Source organism: Corvus kubaryi, unplaced genomic scaffold, assembly GCF_017639235.1.
Source record: "Corvus kubaryi isolate FWS band 111438036 unplaced genomic scaffold, C.kubaryi_AGA036_p1.0 split3-37344, whole genome shotgun sequence".
NCBI lineage: Eukaryota > Metazoa > Chordata > Aves > Passeriformes > Corvidae > Corvus > Corvus kubaryi.
The window spans coordinates 1,158,207-1,178,670 of NW_024582088.1; the positions used below are offsets into that span (position 1 = coordinate 1,158,207).

The 20,464-nt window shown below is 48.8% G+C and overlaps 1 protein-coding gene across 2 annotated transcripts in view; it reads left to right on the forward strand.

The window, feature by feature from the left end:
- CAPZB (capping actin protein of muscle Z-line subunit beta) overlaps window positions 1-17,803 on the forward strand; it is a 57,294-nt gene extending 39,491 nt beyond the window's left edge. The window contains exons 5-10 of one of the 2 annotated variants that reach the window (XM_042015824.1): window positions 5,231-5,372; window positions 5,901-6,017; window positions 12,724-12,789; window positions 13,820-13,896; window positions 14,956-15,068; window positions 16,953-17,803. In XM_042015824.1, the coding sequence (XP_041871758.1) occupies window positions 5,231-5,372; window positions 5,901-6,017; window positions 12,724-12,789; window positions 13,820-13,896; window positions 14,956-15,058 (505 nt within the window). In that variant the 3' untranslated portion in view covers window positions 15,059-15,068; window positions 16,953-17,803. The remainder of the gene's footprint in view (window positions 1-5,230; window positions 5,373-5,900; window positions 6,018-12,723; window positions 12,790-13,819; window positions 13,897-14,955; window positions 15,069-16,952) is intronic. The other variant, XM_042015825.1, reaches the window with a different exon arrangement.
- Window positions 17,804-20,464: the final 2,661 nt, after the last annotated feature.

The following is a 20,464-nucleotide window of genomic DNA, read 5'->3' on the forward strand; positions in this document are numbered from 1 at the left end:
GGACTCACAGCAGTGGGAGAAGTGTCACATCCTGGCTCGTTCCTGGTACCAGCCTGTCCTTTCATTACAGAACAGGCTCCTGAGCCTCGTCACTCGACAGCTGGAAGGAGGCAACAATCATTTAGGGACAACTGATCTCCTGAAGAATTTGTTCCTCCTCCAGCTTGAGGTGTGAGATTGCAGGGGATTTGTTGAACACCTGGGCAATGCTTTGGGTTTGGTGGAAGGTGGGTTGCTCAAATTTGCCACTTCCTTTGTGTTTCTGTTGCGATTCCTGTGCTGGTTTGAGGTGACAGGGAAAGGGCTCGGTGGGAGTTGTGCCGAGTCACCTGCCACTCCAGCCTTCTGTTGCCATAAGAGTTGGAATGTTTGCTTCCCCACCTCGGCATTTAGGAAATGTTTTGGGTTGCTGCGAGACACCAGCTGCTCACGCTGTGACTTCAGTCATTGTCACTCTTGGAAAAACATGTGTAGCTCAACGCTCAGTATTTTCCTTTGGGGTAAGATTTTTAAATGCCAGTTTTCTCGGAAGTCTGTTGATCTAAATAGCTGGAGACGTTTCCCTTTCTATGCTGAACTTCTGTAGCTGGAAGAAATAACTATGTGACCTTTAGGGAATAAAAGAAAATACATTTTTCTGCTTTAAATGAGCCGGTTTGAAACCCTGTGCAAGCCCTTAGAAGGTTTGCAGGGCCAGGCTGAGGTTCCAGGTGTTGGTGCTTTGGCATCAGGGGGTTGGGAGAGCCATAAGCCACAGACTTTTTGTCTCTGACTCTCAGCTACTTGCTGGAAAACACACAAATGTTTTTATGGATGGGTGATTTGGTTCTGAGGTGTAATTGAAAGTCAGAGCGTGCTTTTATTGCTGTGTGGTGGAAAGTAATTTTCTCCACACGGGGTCCAAGATCCGTTGGTGAGGCTTGGGAGGAGCAGAACGTTATCAGGAGGGTCATGGGGCCTTTTCTGAGCTGTTCTTCAGTGGTAAAACAAAGTGATTAATCTGCCCTCCTTTCCTGAGGTCTGTGCTGGAAGCTGGGGGATTTCCTCCCCTATCACATCCCTCTTGAAGTTACAGCTTTGTTCTGGCCACAGCCTCTATTTCATGGGTACAGCTCCGGCTCCTCAGACAAGTTTCCATCCTGTGTCTCCGCCCGCTTCAACTTCAAACACTTCATAAAGCTTTGGATCACTCTTAGCTTAAATATTTTCTTTTATTCTTGCATTTGTAAAGTAGGTCAGTCTTAAGTGTGACATTTTTTGTATAAAACAGCTTTTTCCAGGAGTTCTGTGGTTGATGAGTAACGGATATAAAAATTCAGTGTTTGATCATGACATTAAAACTATAATTGATTTTGAGTGAACTGCTGTTCTGAATTCTGTAAAGAGAATGAATGATTACTTTGGGCCTTATGCCTTTTAGTCACCTTCCTGGGCAGCCTTACAAAAAGTTATTTTCCCAGAGGTAGAACACTGGCTGTCCTCTCCAAGGACAGGGATGTCACTTGGTCTAGGTCGTCTTTTAAGGTCCTTCCAACTGAACCCAGCTATGATATCATTTAGCAGCGTTTTGGTTGTTAATAAAGGGATATGACAACCATAAAACGATGATTTTTCATTGTTTTATAACAAGCTTTTGTCTGTAGGTAAAGCCTGATTGATCTTGATTGAAACATCCTGGATTGATCGGTGTCCCTAGGCAGAGAGCAACGATAGCCTTGCTTTGAAGCTGTCCTTTGAGATTGGTTTATCCCTTGGGGATGTTTCTGAGGTACCACAATGTGAATTCCTCCTACTGGAGGCCTCCTAAACATCCCAAAAGCATCTGCTGGTCGCTTGGATGCTTTGGGAGAGGGCAGTTGTAGCCAGGTAGGGGTCGGTCTCTTCTCTCAGGTGACAAGAGGAAACAGCCTCAGGTTGTGCCAGGTGAGGTTTAAGTTGGATATTAGGAAAAAATTTTCAGGGAAAGGTTTGTAAAGCACTGGAACAGGCTGTCCAGGGCAGTGGTGGAGTCGCCACCCCGGAAGTGTTCAGAAAACCTACAGATGTGGCACCTGGGGATGTGGGTTAGTGCTGAACGTGGTGGTGCTGGGCTGATGGTTGGACTTGATGACCTTAAAGGGCTTTCCCAGCCTTAAGGATTCTGTGATTCCAGCTTCCAAAGAGGACAGGTTGCCTTTTCCAGCCACGGTTGTGCAGGAGGATCAGGGACATCCAGAACAGGCCACCGAGGAAAGAGATGTTCCATCCAGGAGCTTTAGTGCACTGCTGCGACTGCTGCGTGTGACTCTGGGCCTGTGCTCTGCCCTGCCCTTCCATTTCTGCAACAGAGAAGATCCCAGTTTATGCCTTCCTGGAGCCTTTTCCAAGCTGGTTCCTCTCCTGCTTGGATTTCAGTGTGTGCTGCATTTCAGTCCGTGGTGAAGGGGTTTCTTGGAGGAAGCCCAGCCTTCCTGCAGCAAATCCAAGTCCACAAATGTCAATTTAAATTCCTCCCAATCTGACATCCTGTTTTCTATTATGGACCAATTAGCCTGTGGCACCTCTTTATTTTTCTTTAAAAAAAAAAAGCCAAAACCAACAGGTTCCAAGGAATGTTCCCCTCTCCAGCTGTGACTTTCCTGGGTTCAGAAATCCCACTTCAGTGCTGTGTGAGGAAGGTGAAATCCAGTGTAGTGGTCAGTGCTATTTATTTTCTCCCCATGAAGGAGGAGGGGATTTTGGAGTGATTCTGTAGTGCTAAAGCACAGAGGAGCCTTTGGATAATGTAAATCCTGGCGTGCCTTGGATTCAATCACTGGCATTGTTGTTCCAGTCTCCAGATCCTGGGTCTGGCCATGGCAAAGCAGCTTTATTGAAATAGCATGTTGGTATTTAAAACAATATTAATACTATATTTGATTCATTAGATCTCCAAAGGCAGTTAAAGCGTTTCCATGTGTGCGCTGTTGGTTCTGGCGGGGGGTTCTTCACATGGTTTTATGTGGTTTCAGACAACATTTTAGCACATTCTTAAAATACCCACAAAAGCCTTTATGTAAAATCTCATAAAGGTGAACCACATAAAAATTATTTTTTTCCTGTTTCATGTCATTAGGATCAAAGTACAGTAGGTAAGAATAAATTTCCCAAAACCTTGTTTCGGTCCCTCTCTTAATTAATGTTTCATGCTCGTAGCAAGGTTGTAAAGTGGGTAATGGGGAAACTGTCTGTGCACGCTGTAATGTTCTCAGTGCCTGCCAGTTTATTTTGAGTGGATTCACTGATACTGTATATGAAAAAGAATATGTTACATATATATTTTTTTTAAGCAATCTCACTCTGAGAAGGGACAATAACTGCTTCTCTCTGGCCTTTGATTCCCACTGCCAAAGGAGGGGTCACTTAGGTTGGAGCTGAGGTTCACTGCAGGACTGGAATTCCCATTAACTGCATTAACCAAAATCCATTTGGGAATTCCCCAGGGGATATAAAAAGGGTGTTTGTTGGTTTGTTAGGTTGAAGTTGCCTGCTGGAAGCCTGGTTTTAGCGTGGCTGGGCAGAAGAGGGCTTTGCTGTGTTAGCAGTGGCTGACAAGTGCCACGGAGCAGTGGGTCCTGAACTGGCAGGGCTGAGCTTGGTGAGGAGAGGCAGAGCCACCCATTGCAAATAAAAGGCTGTGGTGAGTTAGCAGGAAGTTGTTTACCCCTCCTGAGGTCAGCACTGATTTGGATAGAGGCTTGGATGTCTGCAGTTAAAGGGAATTTGGGCTCTTTGGTAGCTCTGCCCTCTTGAAACACATTGGGCTGGTCTGTGAGGGCAGGGAATGTGCTGGAAGTGTTGAAAGTGTCGCTGGCATTCACTTCCCAGTGCCTTTTCTCCTGACTGTTGGCAAGGGTGGGTTAATGTGCTCAAGTCCACAGTGCTTCGAGGTAGTACGTGAGCTCCAAACTGTGCAGTAAATGGACTTTTAAGCACCATTCACAGCTGGAAGGCCTGTGGGTGGGAAGGAGGGGAGCACAGAGGTTCGGTAATTGTTTCATTGGCCGGGAGGGATGATTGCCTCTCTTGCAGGAGAGGAGCCCGTGGTCACTCCCAGGTGTGTGTGACAGTCAGAGACAGAGCACAGACCAGGTTCATCTGCCTGGTCCTCTCAGCTGCTGGGGACTGTCAGTCCTGGCAGCTCCTTGTGTCTTTGGATGATGAGATTTTGCCCTCCTGCAGGCAATGAAAAGTCTGACTACCAACATTTTGTGTTGTTCATGAAGTTGCCTCTCCTCCTTTCCACGTGATCCTTGTGTGCCATGGTCATCCCTGAGATCTGAGAGTTGTGTGCCATGAAAGAGCATTTATTCCCTTTTCCTTCATCCTCCCTATGGCTGTTTGGTAACTGGAGAATGGAAGGGGTAAAGTGCTGTGGGTTGCAATTCCAGTTTTCTAGAAGACAAAATTACTCCTTGTGCATCTTTCTTCCAGCAGTCTTGGGTTGCTTACCATTATTTTACTAAGTGCATTTTCCATCTGCACCAGTGTCATCCAGAGGGAGTGGGGCTCCACGGATCCCATTGCTCTCTTGGTTTTCTGAGTGTACTTTTAGCAGCAGACACCTGAGATTGAGGCAGTCTGGTTTATTTTCTCGTGTTTCCCGTATCTGATGCTGGAATAATAAAACCTCAACAGCATCTCTACATTTCTGAGATCCTTGGTTTCAGTTCTGCTCCCTTTGCAGTAAATCAATGTCAGCTTCACACAGACTTTTGAGGCAGCAACATAAAGTTACTTACTTGCTCCCTTTTGTCTTAATTAGTGAACTTTGCTGTAAAGAACTTCCAGACTTTGCCAATAGCGAGGGAAAAGAGGGGGAAAAAAAGACCAAATTGTGAAATAAAGCCTTACTCTCAGCCCACTTTGTAGCTCGTGCTTTTACCAGCTGTTGTAGGTAATTGGAATCAGAGAAATTGTTTGCTCAAGTCCTGTAGAATTCTGTACATAGCTCTGGTTCTCACCAGACCTTTGTTCTCCTTCAGAGAAATGTGCAGTTGTTTTGTAATTAAAGTCTCTGCATTATGAAGTGATTTGAACTGCTGTGTTTCTGGGTGTGTAACTGGGAGAGAGTGCTGTCTTGAAAGAAGAAAATAACCTGTATTAGGACTTAGAAATTGTGCTTATTTAAGATGATTGTTATTATTATCAATATCTGACTCTGGCTTGGGTCCTGCTTGCTTTTAACTTGCCTTTGGATTGCATCCTGCAGGTATTTTGAAGGTGGAGTCTCCTCTGTCTACCTCTGGGATCTGGATCATGGCTTTGCCGGGGTGATCCTCATTAAGAAAGCTGGAGATGGATCAAAGAAGATTAAGGGATGCTGGGATTCCATCCACGTGGTGGAGGTTCAGGTACAGCCTCTGGGGCAGCTGATACACGCAAGTGAAAACAAAACCCAGTTAATTCCAGACAATTAAGGAGCACAGGTGTTCTACTGAACAATGCAATATTGTGTCAGGGCTGTAAACTTCTTTCCCCTGTTAATTTTTGAAAATGCCCCGAAGCAATTTGGATAGAGATAAGTCAGGGCTGTAATCAAAAAGAATCCCAGAAGAATTGAAAGTATGTTACTTTCTGTGCATGTGATCCTGAGATTGGGGGGGTTTAACATAAAGGGCTACAGATAAATATCACTAATTAGGTAATAAAAACAAGGTAATAGGAGGGTAAATTGCTCTAACTAGGTTTGCTTTGGAAAATTAGAGAAAATTAGAGGAATGTACACATTTGGAATTGTCTTTAAGAGACAGTGCTGTATGAGGGGGGGTTAGACCGACCTGTCCTGTTGCTTGTGGGGTCTGCCAGGCCAGCCCCCATTCAGCTTTAGCAGGGATTTTAACCTTCTGTCTCTGTCCCCTTTTGTTCCCTTCCACTTGCAGGAGAAGTCCAGTGGCCGCACTGCCCATTACAAGCTGACCTCCACAGTGATGCTGTGGCTGCAGACCAATAAAACTGGCTCTGGTACCATGAACCTGGGGGGGAGCCTCACCAGACAGGTATGGCTGTGTCCTGCAGGGTGCTGGCAGAGCCAGGCAGCCCTTCCCTCACTTCCACACCCAGCAGCCCCAGTCAGGCACAAAAGCATTGGTTTTGTGAGGTGTTGTATAAACATCTCTTCTCCTGCTGTTCTGCAGCCCAGTGAAATGGTGAATGCAGTGTGTAATTACCAGAAAGCCCCTTGAACTGTGCTTGACACAGTGGAGCTTGCAATTAAAAATACAGAACATTCAACGGGAGTTCAGACTTGCTTGTAAATCTCAGTTTGTCCTTTGGTATTCCTGAGTTTTATACTTCCATGCAAGTTGCAGATATTTTTATCTGTAAGATTTGCCCACTTTCTCACTGGAAGATTCCAATAGGATTATAAAAGTACAGGATGACCTCTTTTCTTATGTCTCTCTTTTAAAAGCCGGCAAAACCACTGTGAACAAACCTGTGTTTTGCACTGACTGTAGGATTTTTTAAGGACATCAATTATACAGTATCTTCCTTTAGTGTTTTCTTCCTGCAGTACCAGGACACTGATTTTAAAAAATCTCCTAAAAAAAATAAGATAAATCTGTCCTAAACATTTGGGTGTTTTGTGCCAGCATTAATTACTTTGACTGCCTCCTGAGAGCTGGTTTGCAGCAGGAAGGTGCCAGACTGGCTGATCTCAGCAGTGCTGCTGGGTCCCTGACAGGCAGCATCTCCTGAACTGGACTTCCTTGGATGAAGCTGCTCCTGCCCCACCACCTGCCAAAGGCTTCTGTCTCCCTGCTGATGAATTGGGGTTGCTTTGGGCTGTGGAAGTCAGTGACTCGAGCAGAGTAATAAACTCTGGAGGACAGGAGGCACATTGTAAGGTCATGAGTGACTGGAGAGATTGGCAGCAGCTGAAACTCCTTTATGAGCCTTCCCAGGGCAGGCTGGGGCTTTCCATACAAAGGACAATGCAGACTCTGTTAAAAACCTCATGGTTTTGTACAGGTTTGAGCCAGGTGAAGGCAAGGAGGGTCTGGGATTGCAGAGAGGGACTGAAATTGGGTTAGTCTTGCACAGCTTGCCCCAGCCTGGGTGATTTTTCTTTCCACGTTGTTGACCTTGAAGAAGCTGATGGAAAAGCAACCGAAGGAAAAAGGCATCTGGAGACAGTTTTGAGCCTTTTTTTTTTGACTCTTTTTGCAGTAATTACACCCGAGTTATGGTGACCCGGACAAATATTTAATCACAGGCCTTGCTAATCCTGTAAATCAGAGCTGTGAAGTGCAGGCCAAGGGCTTGACTCTGGCCGTGGCCTCTGGAGCCCGAGCTGTGCCAAGGAAAACAAGGGCCTGTGGAGAATGGGTGTCCTCAGTACACCTTGGCCTGGGCTGCTGGGCCTTGTTTGGTTTGACTTTCCCTCTCAAAGCTTCGGTGGGGAGATTCATGCTTCTGTCATCATTTTAAGAGCAGAACATTGGATTCAGATGTGGTGCATTAAGCCAGGGCCTGGTTCCAATGTCAGTAACGGCGCAGCAGCGCCAGGGTGAGGATGCACACACGGCTCCTGCACAAACAGGGGAACCTGGGGGGCACATTCCAGCAGAAATCTGCAATCTGCACTCTGCCTTGAGGTGTTCTGTGTGAGGAGGAGCTGTTTGTCCCCAGCTGGAAATTTACCTGCAGCTGGACTAAACTCCTGACTGCAAAAGCTTGGGCTTTGCCCAAATCCAGTTTGCCACATCACCCAAGGGACTGCAAGTTTTATTTCAACTCTTTTGATCAGCCCTTTATACAGCCTGCAGCAAACTGAGCCACCAGAAGAACATGGTTTTAGTTACCTCTTGGATGGCATGTTACAGTTTCACCTTGGCAATATCAGTAATATTTTGAAAAAACTTTGTACGTGGTAAATTTACGTGGTTTTGGTCAACTCAGTGTTTAAGCTACTTGACCACCTTTGATCCTAAAATGAGAGTAGCAGATGTCCTCATGTTTGAGAGGAAGCTTTTGAAGTGTTCACAAGCTCGGTCATATCCTGGCTTACAACCTGATGGCAGAGCAGCCTCGCAGTGCTTGCAGAGGGAAGTCTGCGAGAGCCACTGCTGCGAAACCAGCTTGGCCTCGTAGCTGCAAGGGGGGTATTTTGTGAGTGCTGATGAGTGATTCACTTGGTGGCCAGGAACAGGCCAAAGGAACGGCTCAGGGAGTGCCACGTGGTGCAGCTGAGCTTGGAGCTGGAATAAGGGTCTGGGAATGGCTGGTCTGCGCAGTCACTTCCAGGAGGTGGGAGATTGTTGCCCTGCACCCGGCACAAACAGGGGCTTTTTGTTGCCTTTGGTCAAGACCATTTGGAAAAACTCTGCCTTTCTTGAATATCCCCAGACTCGGTCCTGCAAGGCTCCACTTGGGCTGTTCCTGAATGCTGCACTGAATTCTTGAGAATGATTTTTTTTCCTCTCTCTTCAAGACACTGTGTTTGTTACTGTAGCTGCCCCCTGGATCCCTGGCAGTGTTCAAGGCCGGGCTGGACAGGGTTTGGAGCAACCTGGGACAGTGGAAGGTGTCCCTGCCCATGGCAGGGGTGGCACTGGGTGAGCTTTGATCCTTCCAACCCAAACCATTCCAGGATTCTGGCAGTCTCTTGGAGTGTTCCTGCAGCTGCCTTGGGGCCATGTGGTGGTACCTCCTGGGTCGATGCTGCTCAAAGGTCACATCCCTGGCCTGTGTCTATTTTATTTCATACACTGGCAGTTGACATCTCTCTTCCAGTGCCTTGAACTACTTTTCCTTGGTTTTCCCAGTGCAATTTTTCATCTGCTACAGTATGAGTTGTCTCTGTTTCTAGGAGGAAACAAACATTTTACATTTGTGAGTGGACAGAGTAAGGAAAGGGATTCAGCCTTTATACATAGAGGATTCAGCCTGTTTTAGGAAGCTGAAAACTCCCCTTGGTGTAGCTTTGATTTAGTTCACTTGGCGGATTTTGGAATTTCAGGTTTTTGCTTTATCAGTTCAATTACAGAATTCCAGATTCTGTCCTGATCCAGTAGAGAAGTGGGTGTATAAACACACACAGGAGTGTGCAACACAGACCCCTGTGTGTTGTCACATCCACTCCTTTATATAATTTATCTGTATGCATAATTGCTTTATGTATGTGCAGGTATTAACTTACCCTGAGAGGATGAGATCGATTCTTAGCCAGCTCCAGGCACACAGGATCCATGGATTGTAATTCTGCCCTGAAAACTTCGGGAGAGTTACAGCTGAAGTGACGTCCTCACACTGGGCACTTCATTAGGTCCTGGCTGCAGCAGTGCCTCTGTAGGGCAGAGACTCTCCCTTGCCCAGTTTAGCTGTAATTTTTAGGAACAAATGTTGTTCTCCATAAATACTGCCAGAGAGGACGCAGAGAGCAAGACTTGCAGGGAAATGAAACGTGCCAGCAGCTTTTCAATTACCTTGCACGTTCTCTGGGGACTGCAGGTACCTCCCACCCCTCCTGATTGAAGCCAGATGTTTGGCAGATGATTTCCCTGGCAGATTTCGGGGTCCTGTCCCCTTTGTGTACACTGGAATCGCTTGTGTCGTTCACCATGGCTCCGAACGGCTTTGGCTGCATTTTGAGCTTTCATTAGGCTGCACTTTTATTTAAGGTAAGAGCAGCTGTGTGATCCTGTTTCACTTCATGCAAAGGAGATGTAAAGGCTCCCCATTTCCTGGCAAACAGTCAGCACTGCACTTTGCTGGATGGGCTTCTGCAGCCCCCTCCTCCCAAGCAGGACGAGCAGGTGCCTTCCTGAGCTGTCCTCGTGCACAAAGAACCTGTGTGTGGGTTTCCTGAGCCAGGATGAGCCCTGAGGAAGTGAGTTTGCTGAGAAAGAAGTTGGCTCCAAACCTACAGTTTATTTATATTTGGAGATGTGGGAAGGGGAGGATGTAAAGTCATAGGGAAGTGAGGCCTGAGATTTGGGATTAAAGTAGCACAGACATGTTGATTTTTGAACTTGGAACACTCTCTAGCGAGGACAGGAGGTTTTGCAGAGCTGGATGAAGGCTGGGCTGTGCAAACTGAGCAGTCCCTGTGAGCAGGAAGAGCTGCCCTGGGATCTGCTGCTGCTGCTCAGTGAAACCCCAGCAGAGCCATTGTGCCATTTATCATCACAGGGAAATCCCTGGGCAATTAGGAGACTCATCCCTTTCCATCAAGGGCAGCTTTCATGGAAAGGCCCATCCCACCGACTTCCAGATGTTGTAGCTTTGGTTTTCCACCAGTGGGATCTTCTTGTGATCTTGGAGCTCCCCCTCAGCTCCTGGAGTCTCTCTCATCACCAGCTGAGCAGTGTTTGGGTGCGGGGACAGCAGGAATGTGCTGACAGGGGTTGTCTAGGGAATTATTTCTGCCTCACTTTCCTGTCATGAGGGTGGGGAGGCCCTGGCACCTCTCAGGCTGCCCAGAGCAGCTGTGGCTGCCCCTGGATCCCTGGAAGTGTCCAAGGCCAGGCTGGGTCAGTGGAAGGTGTGGTGGAATGGGATGGGCTTTGAGGTCCCGTATGGATTTCACAGAGGTTCAGTTCTGTAATAGTTTAGAAAAAAGGAGCAGAGGAGTTGAGGAGGTCCGGAAAGTGGCAGGTAAAGGTCGTGTAGCATCCCCAGGTTTGCCCATGGTTATGGCTGGAGAGTTTGGCAGAGGAAATGGGATGTGTTTGGTTACATTGGTGAGAGCAAATCTCTGTGAAGGGATGGGGTCAGTTCTGAGCAAGCCCTGCAGAAATCACAACCTCCATTTATCTGGTTATAGTTTGAAATAAGTGCTGGAGAGACAGGCCAAATTTTGCCTTACTGATATCCAAATAATTCCACATATTTTCCACCTGGAGCCTTCAGCCTGCCCACTGCTTTGGGAGCCCTTGGCACACGTTGCTGTTTGTGTTTCATTAAAGGGATTTTCACTTTGCTCCGTGGCCAGAGCAGCTGTGGGTGTTGTTGGTTTTTCAGAGCAAAATGGAGGATGAGTTCCCTTCTACCTTCCCTGGTATTTTCAGACACTTTCATGATGAAACAAAGTGTTTATCCAGCTTAAATATCTCTCTTGGTATTATTCCTCCAAATAACGCTTACAGAAAGCCCAGACAGCTGCTTTATTCCGTGCAGGAAACATCCAAAATGACCAGCCAGCCCTCGAGCTATCCCAGAGGAGTGAGTTTCCCTGTGAGTCAGACTCAGAGCAGATGGCTGGGGGAGCCAGGCAGGGGAGCCAGGCCCTGGATCTGCCGCGGGAGGGCCGGGACTGGGCTGGGACTGGGCCGGGACTTGGCTCAGCCTGGGGTTTGGCTGAGCCCAGCAGGCAGGTGGGGAGTGACAGTGGGGAGATGAGCTGCTCCTTAACATCAGCCTACAGAGGGAATTTCCTCTTGAAGCAAACCAACCCCTGTATTTAAGCAGCAAAAGTCCTGCTGCTGCTTGAGCCTGTGCAGTGCCAGCCACCGGAAGGAACCTTTAAAAACCCCAACAACTCAACAAAACCCAACTGTTTGTAGGACATGGCTGATCCTGACTCTGCACTCCATTAAACAGCCTCTCGTAACATCTGGCCTTCCAGAGCACATAAAAATGTTTTCCTTCTGGCAGCAGTTTTTATGGAGATGTAATAATACACGTTTTTCAAAAAAAATTAATTCTATTTTCAGATTCTGCTTCTTACCATGGAGCTGGGCCTGTCCAGGTGTGGAGGAGGCACAGCAGGGAGCCTGTGGCAGTAACTGCCCCACTGCCAGCTCCCAGCTGCCCCAGATTTGGGCAATTTGCTGATGGTTCCCAAACTGCCTATAATGTGTGTGTTTGTGTAGTTGAGGTTTACACTGTCCCTGCACTGCAGCTGGATCCCTTCTCCAGGCAACGTGTCTCCACTCCATGTAAACAGTCTAAAGGCACAATTAAACGTCCTGCTGCTCTTTCTCCCTCTCTTCCAGGTTATCTTTTGCCTTCGGGGGTCCAACTAAATTACACGCTTCCCCAAGCCTGTTACAGACTTGGCTTATTAGCAGAAACCTGTAGCTGGCCCAGATTTTTAAACTCTGCCCTGAGGGAGGGATAGGAACAGATGGATAAGAGAATTCAGTGGGATTAGTAAAACCCTTTGAAGACTGTTCTTCCCACTGCATTTGCCTCCCAGTTTTGTTTTCATGCTGCCTCAGCAAATCTTGCTGAGGTTCCTGGGTCTGATGTTCGTTGTTCAACAGCTTGGCTGTGTCTTGGCCACAATTTTCACCTCAAGAACTGGGGAAGATGGACTTTCCCTTAGCACAGACCATGGAGGGCCATGGCATGGATGTTCCATGAGGCGAAGTCAGATGGAATCAAGCGAGTGTGTTGCAGCTGCAGTTCCAGCTCCCAGTTCTGATGTTGGGGTGAAAGATCTCACCTGCCTCAGGGACCTGTGTCCTGTTCACTGAGGGCACTGGGGTCTTTGTCCACTTCAGTTGTTCCAGCTCTGAATTTCTCCTGCAGAAGACCCTTGGCTGTTGTGGGGTCTGTCTGAGCAGGGGTTGTTTTGATTCCTGGTTTTTATTCCACCACATCTCCGTTACCAACATGTGCCCGTGGCAAGTGCTGGCAGTTCCTCACCGTGTTCTCCTCTGCTTGCACACTGGAGGAGCTGGTGAGACCCTTCCCCCACCGCTCCTGGACACTGCCCTGGGATTCCTGTGACAGATGGGTCTGTGCTTTCCTTTGCAGATGGAGAAGGACGAGACTGTGAGTGACTCCTCTCCGCACATAGCCAATATCGGGCGCTTGGTAGAGGTGAGTGAGGTTCTTCTGCCCAGATTTGGCCCCATCCTTCAGAATTTTGTTGCTTTCTCTTTACAAACAGCTTTTTCGTTCCTGTTGTTGCTCGGTGTGTGATGGCTCAGTGCTCTCCTTCCATCACTTCCAGCTGTTTGGGGGTACAAAGCCACCCCTCTGCCCTTGGTGTTGTGTCAGCTCTGCAGTGACCTCCTGGGAGATGGGTGTTCCTTTCCTGAGCACTAATTAACAACTTCCCACCCTTCTGCAGCCACTTTTGGGGAGAATTATTTCAAGTCAGGTTGCTACACACCACTGTCCCTTGGACTGAAAGTTCAGTGTGAGTCAAGTGCTTATGGAGTCCCCTGGGATTGGGTTTAGTGTTGGATTTTGTGGCAGCTGCTCAGAAGGTGCAGCACCACTTTGCTGTTTCACTGCTCTGTCCTGAGTGAAGGTGTTCCACATTTCCTTGATGGTTATAACCAAGAAAGGAGGAAATTCTCAACTGTGATGCATTTTTAAGGGAACTGGGAAATTAAAAAAAGGCAGCTGCTACTTTTTGGATCCCTTTTTAAAGTTTTTTGCTTGAGTGAAAGCAACGTAACAAAAAAAAAGCTGCTTTGTTACAAGATCTCTCTCAGAGCTCTGTCCTGGAGCTTTAAGGAACGAGTCAAAAACCCGAAGTCACCCCTCAGCACAGAACTGTGGACTGTTGGTTATCCTGAAGGACTGACTTGGCACTTGGAGTCCGTCCAGTGCACGGGCAGGCTGGGGCGAGAGGCGTTTTCCTTCTCAGCAGAACGAGGAATGCTGGAGAGAAGCTGCCCTCTCGTGGTGCAGAGAGGTCCGAGCCCGGAGAGATGGGCTGGGAGGAGGGAGCAGGAACAAAGCCTTTGACAGGGGCAGAGAGGCTGGGTCCCTGTGGGTTTGGGGGAATCTGAGTGCTGGGGGTGCTCCGGGTGTTGTGGTCACAGGGACGCCAGTGCTGCACCATCCCTGCCAGCAGCTGAGGTGACTAAACAGCTGCTGTCTTACTTTTTTTTCCCAGGACATGGAAAACAAAATCAGAAGTACACTGAATGAGATTTATTTTGGAAAAACAAAGGACATCGTTAATGGGCTGAGGTAAGGGAGCTGCAGTGGGTGGGGGACCCTTCCCATCCCTGTGGTGCCACCCCAGCCTTGAGCTGCTTTTGTTTCCCCTCCCTGTGCTTTGGGACAGGATTTGCTGTGTGGAGTTCAGGGAACTCTTCTACTGCAGAAACCTGAAGCAATGTTTTAATCCCTTGTTCCCTCACAGGGAGTGAAACAGCCCGACTAACACTTGTACTTTCAGATTATTTTTCATCAGTTTTATTCTTCACAGTCCTGCAAGCTGCACTTGAATTCTGTCTTCTCTTTCTGCTACCCTTAAAAACAGTCCCAGAATTAAGTCATGACATGACTTAAGTTAAGACATGAGTGGTTTGTGGTATTTAGACTTTGATTTAAATTCTTTGTTCTCTCAATACCACTGGTCAAAATACAGTGTATGAGAAGAGATTAAATTCCCTCTGCCCTTTGTGGAGGGAAACTGTGCTGTGCTTTTCAATCCCTGCTCATTCCTGGGCAGGAATTGGACATGGAAATCCCAAGCTGGTAATTCTCATGCTCACAGAGGAAAGCACAGAACTGTGATGCCAAATCACTTCTCTGTAAAGTGCAGAGAGACCTCCCAGCACAGTGGGGTAATGTAGAATAACCAAAGGGCACAAATAAATGCTCTGCTCTTCTCTCACACACTGAGATGTGGAAGAAGAGAGAAAAATGTGTTAATTAAATATTTGTTCTGCCGCAAGCCCAGCTCAGAACAGCCTCAGTTTCCTTTGTGCTGAGCAGGGTTTAGCCAGGAAGCATTTATTAACCTCAGAGGGAATCTGTAATAAGAGTCTTTCTCTTGTGAGCATTGCCTTGAGCCGTTGTGGTTGAATCTCTGCTGTCTCCCCATCCCTCAGTCTCAGTCCCGGCCCTGTGGGCAGCTCCTGATGGAAACACCCGGCTCCTCCAGCCTTTCCCTGCTCCTTCTCACCTGTGTGTGTCCCCTTCTCCTCCCTGGTGGCTCCCAGAGCCCCAGCTCCGTGTTACTGAGCTCTTCTGACTGTTCTTTTCCCTGTTTGCTCCCTGGTTTCCCACTGCTCTCTGTAGATCTATCGATGCTATTCCCGACAACCAAAAGTATAAGCAGTTGCAGAGGGAACTTTCTCAAGTGTTGACCCAGCGCCAGATCTACATCCAGCCTGATAACTAAACCAATCCAGGTACCCTCGCTGCCTGTGAGGTGTGAGCCAGCACTAAACCAGGACTCACCAGCCCAGCCCCTGCATGGTAACCGGGAAGAACTAACCCCTAATCCCGCAGGCGGAGCGGCCCCGGCGCCGCCCGCTCAGCCCCGGGTTCCTTCTCAGTGCGGCCTCTGAACGCTGGGGTTCTTGTTTCAGCTGTTGGCTCCTCCCCCGTGGAAACCTCACGCTCGGAACTGTGGCAGGATTTAGCACTTTGCACTCTGGCTTGGGAGCAGGAAAGGGGCCCGTGGTCCCATGCCTGGAGTGGTGTTGGATTGGGCTGATCCGATCCAGGAGCCCCGGGACTCTGTCCCTTGGACACCAGCAGTTTCTTACACCTGTGGTACACCACTTCCGTGGAGAAATTCCCTGTAATCCCAGTGTCCTCCCTGCAGAATGAAATCTTGGGAGTCTCACAGTTTGGAAAACAAAAATGACTGGTACTTCCCATGACTTCAGAGTAAACGTGCGCTCGCCCACACGCCCGTCCCCATGGGCCTGGTGGATTTTGAATTTCCGTGGAGCTTGAAACCCAGTCCTGCTCAAGCTCACTCAGACATTCCCAGCCTCCACTTGCTTGTGCTCTGCACAGCCTCCAAGGGGATTTGTTGCTGTGCTCTCGTTTGCTCTGGAGCTCTGAGTGTCAGGGGCGCACGGCAGTGACTAACCCCGAGCCAGCCTAACCTTCCACTCCAGTTCTAACGAGTTACAGATGTTTTTTCAAACACATTCAGCTGACAAAGGGGGAAACTCACTGTTTGTTGATAGTGGCCAAGAAACACTGCAGCCTGTGACAAATGCAAATATAAATGTATATGTTCTTATTAAAGCAGCAGAAGTCTCCAGAGGCAAGAGAATGGAAATACTGTTATAAAAATGGTAGGAAAATCACCACCACAAAGAGCAGCCTTGTTTACAGGAGACAGCAACCAGGGAAAATAAGGTCGCTCTGAATCACAGAATCCCAGACTGGTTTGGGTTGGAAGGGCCCTTAAAGCTCATCCAATTCCAACCCCCTGCCACGGGCAGGGAGATCTTCCACTATCCCAGGTACTGTAAAGGCTGGGAATTGTGGTTTAGGTGGAGAGAAATCCTACCCAACTGCATCCTTCCACTTCTCTGTGGTAGCCACTCTGGAAGAGTCTGGTTCTTGATAGAACCCATTCTATCAATTTATTTAAGAGAGGCCTTTCTAAAAGTGGAAATTACTTACTGTCTCATTGAAATCAGAGGTTCCTCCACAGCAGCTCCCAGGGCACCGAACCCAGGTGATTCCTGAAAGGTGGAGCTTTTGCTGTGTACTTGCAGACAAAGGGAAGCCCTGCAATAACCTTGTGACAGTATCTCTGCTCTTCTTCCGCTGCTTTGATCCCTCATTCCTTAGGGAAGGTACAAAAAAAGGCAAACTGGACACCAGAACCTCTGGCTGCTTTTCCCACCGGTGCAAAGGCCGGCGGGAGGTTCCGAGGCGAGCCTGGGTGAACAGTCTGCAGAAGGGTCAGAGCTCCCTGGCCCGGCCCTTCTCCTGCCTGGGGCTGGGTTTTCTCTGGGGGAGCAGGAGCACCTAACCCCTTCGCTGTGGGATGCTGGGCTTCTTCCAGTCTGTAACACAAAATGTTGGGGATCTCCCTCCGGCAGCCTGAGCGGAGCTGGGGGGGAAGCCTTTGGTGCCATCCTTGCCAGAGTGAGTTTTGCTTTGTGTTCTCACTGAGTGTTCACGTTGCCTTCTGCTTCCCGGGGTCCAGCAGGCAGAGCTGAGCCTGGCCTGAGGGGCTTCTCCTTCCTCCTGACTCCCAGGACTGTTCCCAACCCTTCCCTCCCCTGCGCCGCCTCTGACCCGCCTTTCCTTCTTCCCCGCAGGTCTGTGCAGACTTTTGCAGACAAATCAAAACAAGAAGCTCTTAAAAACGACCTGGTGGAGGCTTTGAAGAGAAAGCAGCAAAGTTAAAGTCCTGTCCGTGCTAACCAGCCATGCCATGCACTCGTTAGATTCCTTTCGTAGAGAATCATCCCCCGCCCTTTTCTGTTCGTCACGTCACGATTTGCATCCAATACTCTCCATGCAGCGCCATCCTCTCCCCCTGAATAAAGCTGTACAAACTTTTTCAGTCTCTGAGGCCTACTTTGCACCACATTTTACTATCGAGACCTTAGGCTATGTTTCTGTAGAAGTCCATGTATTATTTTTTCTTCCCCCCCCCCACCCTCCCCCATTTATATGCATCACCACGGATCATTGTTTGTCTTTTCCTCCCTCACCCCCTCCTGCCTTTTGTTACATTGGTGTAAAAAATGTAAAACAAAAATTTATTAAATACTGTGGTGTGTGAAAGAGGAAGAACTGGAAAAACAAAAAAAAAAAAAGAAAAATAATCTATTCCACGTATGTTTGGGGGCTGGGCACAGGGGCTGGCTGGAGGGAGGGAAGAGAGGGTGTTCCTTGGGGTTGTACGATGCTGAGTAACCCAGATGTGCAGGAGATGGTGATTTGGAGACCTGCTGAAAGTTCTGCTCTTCTATAGCCTGGTTCCAAGGCGCTTTTCTGTCAATTTTTATGGAATGCAAAAGGGGTTTTTGTTTTGATTTTTTGTTTTTTTTGTAAAGCTTAAATTGAATCTACATCTGATACTTGAGCCTCCATACTAAAAAATGGAAAAAAAAAAAGAAAAAAAAAAAGACTAAAACAATAAAAACAAAAAAAATCCCAGGAAGAAGTGTGTGTGTGGTTGTGTCCTCCTTGTTTCTCTTTCCTTCCTTGCAGGGTTACTTGGGGTTTGTTGTTTGTCCCACATCCAGAAGCGTTTGTCTGGAAGGGGGTGTGATGTCCCACTGCTGCTTGGACCCGTGTCACTCATGGTCCAGCTGCCCTTCGGAGCTGCTGGGATTCATGCTCCAGGCAGCCAGCGGACGTGGAAGGGGTGCATTCAGGGGAGAGGGCACAGTCCAGCTCTGCTGGGTGTGCTGAAAAGTGGGGCACCTGTGTGTCCAGCCCTGCGCAGAGGGGCTGTGCTGGCCTGGGTGGTTCCTCCCATCGGTGCTGACCCAAAAGCTCCTGCCCTGGTCCCTGTGTCACCTGTGACCCTCCCCCAGCGTCGCCTCCTGAGCCCTCGGTGGGCAGAGGGAGCTGGCACAGCTTTGGGTTCCCTGCCTGCTCCAGGCTTTGGTTGTACCAAACCCAATCCTGCCAAAACTGGGGAAGCACATAAAGATCTGCTGGGCTCCTCCTGCCCCTGGCTCTGGGAATTGCCCTCTGTGTGGCCCTCTGCAAGTGGGGGCTGTTGGCATTAACACTGATTGATTAATTAACGTGCTCTTGTAACGTGACCTGTGTCCCCCCCAGACTCCTGCACGTGGCCAGAGTTCACCCGGAGCCTGCAGAGGGTACCAGAGCTCCTGTGGGACACAGGCTGGGAAAGGACAGTGCCCTGGGATCCCGCAGGGAACACTCTGGGATGTGGTTGCTGTCTCACGGTTCTGCCCCAAGACAAGCCTCTTTTGAAGCTGGAGATGAGATCTGGAGCCTGGGAGGGGGAGGCTCCTGTTGAGGTTCTCAGTTACCCTCTCCCCCAGGGCTGGTTGTTTCTGCTCAGCCTTTTCTGGTTGAACATTTGCCTCTGCAAACTCCTGAACGCAGGGACAGGGCTGCAGTGATGACCTGGAGGGAGGCAAACCTCAGGGAGAGCCTCAGGAATTTCCAGCCACCCCCGAGACTGCTGCAGGTGTGTAACCTCCTGCTCCTGCCCTGCCTGAGTAAAGTCAGAGTAAATCAACTTCGTACCTAACTCGTGCTTGGGGCACACCTGTGGGGACACAGTGTGTGGGATAAATATATATATATATGTAAAAATGTGTGTGTGTGTGCTCTCCTCCTTATGGCACAGGTTCTTTGTCGAGGTTTAAGAAAAGCCAGTATGTGACAGTAATTTAGGGTTGTGAGTGGCAGAGATGAGGGCTTTGCTCGTGGTTTGGATCAGTACTGGGTATGAATTGTTCTACAATTCCTAGGGAAAGACAGGAGAGGAAATCCTGCTGCCTTCAGGATGAGGTGAGCAGCTGCTTTGCCTGTGAATCTGGAGGGGCAGAATGGTGAATTAATCCAGTAAAAACCCACTCACTTGGTCCAAGGGGCTCAGAGAGACTGAAAAATACTTCTCCTTTCTGGAAACAGCTCAGTCCCAAGCACTGGCCCAGCTTGTGTTTCAGTGAACCTGCTGGTGCAGCTTGGTGGGCACTGAGCAGTCGGAATCCCATTTCTTGTGAGATCCAGGCTGAGCTGGGTAACCACGGATTGCTGTCCTCGGTGTGAGGACAAAGCAGAGTGACTTCCTTGGGAAGGACAAATGTCATGGACTGGCTGAGGAATCATAAATTAATGATAAGGGCGCTAAAGCCAAAAGGAACACGATGTTGGGTATCAGAAGGGAGCTGGAGAGGGGAAAGGGAAGCAAAAGGAAGAGCTGATAGCAAGTGCAGGAAAATGAAAGCTCTTGTTTTCACAAGGACAAGGTGTGATAGCTCTTCCTGAAGGGTCTCCAAGCTTTGGTTGATTTTCCTCGTTTTCCCAGGGAGATTGAGCTGCTCATCCCCAGCAGGAAGAGCTCAGCACACGGGAGGGAACCTGGCTACACCTCTGCTCTGTCCTGCTGGAGACACAGCTTTTCCCAGACCACCCCTGCTTCCCATCCTTCCCTGGTCAAGGAGTGCAGGGCCCTGAGAGGGGGATAAACTCATCAGTGTTGGGGATAAACTCATCAAGGAGAGACAGCAGGAACCAAAAACCAGAGTGAGCAGAGAGGCAGCTCTTTGGCTGGGGAACAGCAATGGAGCAACTTCACCAAGGAATCCGTGCAATTAAAACATGGGTGAGGCAAAAAATGAGAAGTCAGAGAAATGGGACTGTGAGACTCATTAGGAAAGAGGCAGGAGCTGCCAGGTAAAGCAGCAAAATGAAACCCAGGCAGGCAGGTGGGGAAGGACGTGTTTTATAGACGGGTGAGCCACACTAATTAAAATAGGTGTGGACTGAACACTTTGGCTCTGCTGCTCCTTCCCCACTGGATCCAGCCCTGGGTGGAAGGAGCTGAGTGGGGAGTTGTGAGGCCACAGTGGTGCTCATGTCTGTGGCAGGTCCATCATCCCTGTCCCCTCCCCACTCAGGCTCTTCCCACATTTTTCAGCACCAAGGAAGCTCCAGGTCACCCTAAGGAGTCGCAGCAGTGACTGGGCTCAGCTGTGGGGCACCAGAGCAGCGAAGAGCAACTGAGGTATCCAAAAATTCCCTTTTATCCTGAAAGCATCTTTGGTATCAAAGAGGCACGAGGTGTCCCAGCAGCATCCTGTGCCACCGCCTTGGCAGCACAACGTGTCACCCA